Genomic DNA, 6638 nt, shown 5'->3' with positions numbered 1-6638 from the left:
GTTTCAATGTCTTCAACAGAAGCGGAATATAGGGCATTGACTACAAGTGCATGTGAGGCTATATGGAATCAAAGCCAACAACAATATACTATGATAATCAATCGGCTCAAGCATTGGCCAAGAATCCAGTATATCACTCTAGCCAAGAATCCAGTATATCACTCCAAGACAAAGCACATTGATGTCAAAGAGCACTTCATCAAAGAAAGAGTGTTAATTGGTGACATCACACTGCAGCATTGTGATAGCAAAGAGAATGTTGCAAACATCTTTATCAAACCACTTGGCAAAGAGATTTTTGAGCAGCACCAACAAGCCCTTGGTTTGACGCGAAGGAAGGACGTTCCCATTCAAGAGATGTGATGGAATGTAATGCTGATTCCTTCTTTGATTCCCTAAAATCATCATCTTGAGGGAATGCCTACTTCATGATGTTGATCTTGAGCGAAGGTTTTGAGAAACCATCTCAACATCAGGTGTTAGATATGTGCATAGCACTAACCCAATATAGTGCTATAAAGGAAAGGATTAGATACCCTAGCCCTAACCCTAAACCTAACCCTAAAAGGGTTTTTCTATAATCTACATTTTCAACTAAATCTAGTGTATATTTAGTCATTTGTGGTGTGCTCTCTAGCTGTGCCCTCTCTCCTCATCTCCACTCTTCTCCTCTCCCCTCTTCATATTTCGTTAAGTGTTTAGGACACACTGGTCTGTTGAGATGCATAAATTTTGATGGCCAGCGGGTGGGGCTTGGCTCGATCTTTTTCAAAAGATAAGCTATGGGAAGCACTAGATGCTATGGAAAAGGAACAATCAATGGGTCCGAATGATTTGGTAACTAAAATTTTCATTGCCTTCTAGAATCTGATAAAATAGATTTGCTAGAGATGGCGAGTGTGGTGGTAGACAGAGGCAGTCATTTAAAAGATGTGAATGTTGGCCTGATGAAGCTCTTTCCCACCTAGGCCCAAAGCTAGATTGGGTTGATACCCTTTCTTTTAGTTTGGTGGGGAGAGGTTCCTGTTGAGATATCGAGCTCCACTCGTGATATGCTAGGGTGACCGTTGTGCATTTATGTCACCGGCTTGTTAGCTAAAGATGCGGTTGGTACACCGCCCATGAATAATAGCTGGATGATAGCTATCCTTATGTACTCTAGTTCGTGGCTCAGTTAGTATGCCACCTTAGTTAGCTAAGTTTGGTTGAGACCCACATATAGGGTTCTTCTATTTCTTTGTACTAGAGTTCTTTTGGCTTTCATAACTAAGAAGAGAAAAACTGTTTTGAGCCTCCACCTTTGTGTGTATTCTCCCATTGTGTATGTGAGAAAGCCACAAGTGAGACTCCTTCCTTCTCTCCCACTATCTTCACATGGTATCAGAGCTTGGTTCATGGTAAGGAGCTTAAGAAAGCAAACCAAGTTCGTGGTGTCCCGGTAAGAGGACCAGTGTTGCTTTCCTTTTTCGAGTTTGGGAGCAAATCTCTGTAGGTAGCACAACCGAAAAGTGCAAGAGTGCATTGTCTCAGATTGAGACACCCTTCGCGGTGTGGCGTGAGGGCAATATATGCTACGAGAGGTCATTTCGGGGCCTGTTTTGGAGGGGGAAGTTCTCCGCAAGCACTGAGAAAAAGGCCTTGTTTTTTGCTGTGTGACCACTGCTCTGCAGGTCGGTGAAAAGTTACCGCAGAAATTGCATCATATGCCTGTGCGCAGAGATATTGGGAGTTACAGAATCATCCTTATTACCTGTTGATGCAAAATCGTCACTAGGAAGTGACTGTGTGGTCAAATACCACTTTCGTCAGTTTTGCAGATTTGCCCATGTGAGGCAGAAGCTGTGTTTTTTTGCAGTGACAGAATATTTTACAGTGTTCTGTAATGGCGTCTGATTCTCTTTCACAGATTGTCACTGAAAAGCTTGACAAGAACAACTTGCAAGCATGGAAGTTTAGAATGATGAATTTCCTTATGGGAAAAGGCTATTGGGAGTTCATTACAGGAAATGAAGAAGAACCAGTTCTTCCTAATGTTCCCAATCAATAGGAAATGCAGGCATTTAAAGGATGGCATGAGAGAGCCAGAAAAGTTATGTACTGGCTGTCTATCAGTATTTCGGATTCTATGATTGTGCATATTCAAGATGCAAATACGCCAAAGGAAGCATGGGATACTTTGGCAAAAATTTACAGCACAAATACGCAAGCGAGGAAAATGCAGCTCAAGCAGGAGTTGCACAATGTGTAGAGAGAAAATATGAGCATCAATGACTACCACATGAAGGTGAAGAAAATTGCAGATGCACTTGCTTCCATTGGGTCGCCAGTGGAAGATGATAGAAAAGTGAAGTGTTTGGGCATTTCAAAGCTTTTAAAGCTATGGTTGAAAAAGAAACAGGCCTGCAAATAAAATGCCTAAGGTCAGATGGAGGGGGAGAGTACCTCTCAAATGAGTTTGCAAGTTTCTTGCAGGAGCATGGCATAAAGCAAAAATATTCATGTAGTCATACCCCACAGCAAAATGGGCTTACAGAAAGGAAAAACAGGCACATTCGAGAGGTATCTCGGGCCATGCTAGATGAAAAAGACCTACCAGATTATTATTGGGCCGAAGCAGTTGCTACAGCAATTTATATAATGAACAGGACTCCCACTGCAGCAATACATGGCATGACACCAGAGGAGATGTATACTGGTAGGAAACCAGATATTTCTCATTTGAAAATTTTTTGTTGCATTGCCTATGTTCATGTGCCAGATGAGTTGAGGTCCAAGTTGGATCCAAAAGCTGAGAAGTGCACCCCTTACACCATGCTAGCTTCATTGACCCACCTTGGTAGCATACCGATGTTAAACATGCCTGGTAGGTACGAAGCTTTTCATCTTGGAAATGCTCATATTCTATCAATTAAAGCTTGGCTCAGTACACGAGAGACAACCTTGACCCTAGCTAGAACTTTGAGTAGGTCTGTAACTTCCTTAACACCGTGCAAGCTTCATTGACTCAACTTGGTAGCATACTCGATTAGGTGAAATGCTTAAAGTTTTCATCTCGGTGATGTTCATCTTCTCCATTTTTGTCAATGAAAGCTTAGCTTTGCCATAGCCTGGCACACCATGGAAGCTCTACCTTGACCTTGACCTTAGCCGAGTACGTCTGACAACTTTCGTGGTGTGCCAACTTAGAGGATTGACCAGTGCCCAAACGATGTTAAACATACCTAGTAGGGTTAAGCGAAATGGGTACACTTTTCATCTTGGTAATGCTCATTTGTTTTGTTTTAAGACACTTCTTTTTCTCTTTGTGGCACTTACACCTACCAAAACATCTCACCTTTCACGGTTCTAACAAGGGGGTAGCTACCCTCGACTAGTGGGCACACTGGTGATCGAACACACATACACCCCCCATATGCACACGCCCGCTCAACGATTGAGCCAGGCGCGGCTAGGTTGGCTGCTAACTTTTTCCTCCTTCTGTATAGATAGAGGTTGAGTAGGTCAAGTGACCTAACCATTTTTTTTCCCCGAGTTATACTGAAATTGAAAGTGCTAACAGCACCCGATATGAGATGACCAAGGTAGAATACTGATCTACCCCTAGGACTTGAAATGTGCATTCATACCCACATGTTTTAGAGCAGCTCCCAAATGCTGGAATCTAGCAGTGAGATGCTAAGCCAATGTTTGATTTCCATCGAGGACCTGACAAGGGTGTTGCAGGTTGTTTCAGCCAACTATAAAGAAAAAGCACAAAGTTTGTGCACCAATCGCAGGGCTTGGGCACTGGAATGCTGGGCTAGAATTGGCAAAAATCCACGAAGCCAAGCCAGCAAGTCCAATGCCAGGGAAAATGGCGGGCTTGGAGTCATAGTGGCACAAGACCAGTGCCACTGGCGGGAATTAGAAGAAACTGCTCACACGGGAGGGGTGGTTTGCAATCGACCCTGTCCCAGTCAAAGTTGACCAGCAAGCAGGGCCTCAAGGAGTATCCCCTTCCAATTCTCAACTTTGGTTGGGTAGGTTTAATAGATTGGTTAAAGTTTTTCATCTCCATTTTGAAAGCTTGGGCTTCGCCATAGCCATAGAAGCTTCACATCCGCCATAGCCAGAGCTTCAGAGCTTTTGCCAAGTTCGACATCTGCCATAGCCAGAGCTTGAGAGCTTTACCTATCAGGCCAGCCATGGCCGACGTCTCCGGTGGCTCTGATCTCGTAGACATCCTCTTCCCCCCTGACTCCAAACCCTCCCCCCTCCGTAACGACCATTCCCCCCCCTCCCACAGCGATGGTGAGCCTGACCTCGACTCCGATGCTGACCTCGACCCTGACCCCCGCCATAGCCTCCTTTCCTCCTCGTCTGGCATCGTCGACCCTGAACCCCACCTCTCCAACCAATTCTACACCTTCAATAGCTCCTCCCACCACCTCATGGTGCAATGCCTGCTCCAGAATCGCTACGCTTCCCCCGACGAGATCCGGAACGCCACCCCCGCTGCTGTTCTCGTCTCGTGGCGCGGTGTCTGGAAGGATCGCAACGAGGACACGGCTTACCTCACCGGGTGGAAGCGAATCCAGGACAAATTGCGTGCACAGGTGGACGGCGAAGGCAATGAGATGCTCTTCTTCAAGAACAATCCGAATCAGTTTGTCCCCCACATCAATCAGTGGCAAGATATCGTTCAAGGCTTTCACGGCGATGCGGATTTGAAGCACTGGGGTTTGAAGGAGACTATCGACAGGATCAAGCAGATATGGACGGTAGGCGCGAAATTTTACGGCATCCCCGAGTCGTACATAAGGGTTTGCGTTGCTTCGTGCCCGGTCTGTTGCTCGGATGTGGGTGGTAATCAGGGGAGATCCAAAAGGCGGCGTTTTGAGTATACTGAATCTTTTGAAGTTCAGGCTAAAGAGGTTCCTCAACGCCTACAACAGCTAGCTGCGAAGCACCAGGTTGTTCTCTGCATCCGTCAAAAGTATATCAGGTACAAGCCCTTTCTTGCCGAAGTAAAGGATTATTGCTGTCATAGGGCTGGGGAACCAAATTCAAAGAAGCCGGGGGTTCTGAAACGGAAGAGATATACGTCCAAACGTTGTGGCTGTGGTTTTCGCATAAGGGCTATCGTGCCCATCACCGACTACAGTGAAAAAGAGAAAACATTTACTTATAAGGAGGAGGGACAGGCAGTTTTCAAATTATATGCTGTTCATACTGGGCATGAGCCTGGACCCCATGAGGGCAGTGCTAGAATCATGCACAGACTTGTTGGGCCTGGGGGTGGGATGGATATCTACCCTTCACTTGACCAAGAAGAGGAACACACCTTGGTGGGTGCTGTGAAGGATGAAGCAGAAGCTCGGGATATTGCACTTCAACAAGTCCATGAGCTTAGCGTAGAACTTAGAAACTTGGAGGGAAAGTTGGGGAACATCCCTGTTGATGATCTGAGTACTTTGTCGCAGGATCTTGCTGCCATGATGCAACGTCTTAGGAACGTGGAAGAATTGCACAAGACAGGCGAATTGGTGATGACCAAGGACCAAGCAGATGAAGTGATGTTGAGCCATCCAGGACTTGGAGACTGGGGGGAAAGTCAAAATAGGAATAAGGATGAGAGTGAGCTTATTGGCCCTGACGATTCAGAGTTTGCTAAAACGTTAGAGCAAGATGCTCATTGGGACACAGAGACAGTTAGGCAGTCCTCTGTAAGGAAGACAAGGCCTTCTGACAAAGATGCAAAGTGGATGGACGCTGTGAAAAATGCCTGCTCTCCGTGCAATGATGAAGGCGTTTTAGCTGGGCGTGATCCAAAAGGTTGTGAAGCAGACGATAGAGCAGTTACTGTAGGGTCCGATGGATCTCTTGTAGTCATACCTGTTGATCATTATTATCAAGAAAATGTCAAGTGGTATGAGGATTCAACAACGGAGTGTCCTCTGGATCCAACAACAGTTTGTGCAGATGAGTTGTCACAGACAGTTCAGGCAGGATTTAGGCATGCCATTGTTTGACCGTTGGGGTTTTTTCATACTGGAATGTGATCATACTGCAAGGGTCCCTTGTGTTTTTGAAGCAAGAAATTAACAAAGACAACGTGGGCTAAGTGAAATGGTATCCACCACCCCTTCTCTCTGTCCGTCTAAAGTTTTGCATCTGTATTATAGGCTAACAACATTTTTCAGGTATGCTACCATGCCACATGTTACTGTATTATATGTAGAGAACCATGTGGTAATGGCCATTATTTGAGAAGCAATCTCTAGGGGCCACTCTTTATTTATGGATTGGAGGGATAAGACACAACACTTCTAAATTTTGTGGCCTTTTTGCATTGGCTTGCACTAATAACATAAAAGAATTACCTTGTGGCATCTGTATGTGCAAACGGCAAGGGTTTGTAGGGTTAAAGTTGCCAGCTGCTTAAGCATCTGAGTGTACAGAGTTCTCATGACAATGACAATGCCAGCTACGTGAGGTAATGATTTCTCTGATGATAATTCTGAACAAGATTTCATTTCATACGGTGTGCAGTTATTTGCCCATTTCAGTTTTGCTTGATTGGAGTTGCAAAATTTGGCTGAAATATCCTGATTAGTGAATGATACAGAATTTGTTTGACCCCTGTGCTAAATTTATCA

General features: G+C 45.0%; 1 protein-coding gene across 1 annotated transcript; it reads left to right on the top strand.

Annotated features, from left to right (window-relative positions):
- Positions 1 to 4048: 4048 nt before the first annotated feature.
- Positions 4049 to 6429, top strand: LOC147903405 (uncharacterized). The gene has a single exon (XM_087398812.1). It carries the CDS (start codon positions 4185 to 4187, stop codon positions 6009 to 6011), a length of 1827 nt encoding a protein of 608 aa, XP_087254938.1. The 5' UTR covers positions 4049 to 4184; the 3' UTR covers positions 6012 to 6429.
- The last annotated feature ends 209 nt before the right edge of the window (positions 6430 to 6638 follow it).

This window comes from Dipteris shenzhenensis, chromosome 3 (genome assembly GCF_047967505.1).
Source record: "Dipteris shenzhenensis isolate YYH24624 ecotype China chromosome 3, Dip_SZ_1.0, whole genome shotgun sequence".
Taxonomy (NCBI): domain Eukaryota; kingdom Viridiplantae; phylum Streptophyta; class Polypodiopsida; order Gleicheniales; family Dipteridaceae; genus Dipteris; species Dipteris shenzhenensis.
Note: the sequence above shows the minus strand (reverse complement) of the source record. Positions and strands in the feature narration are given on the sequence as shown.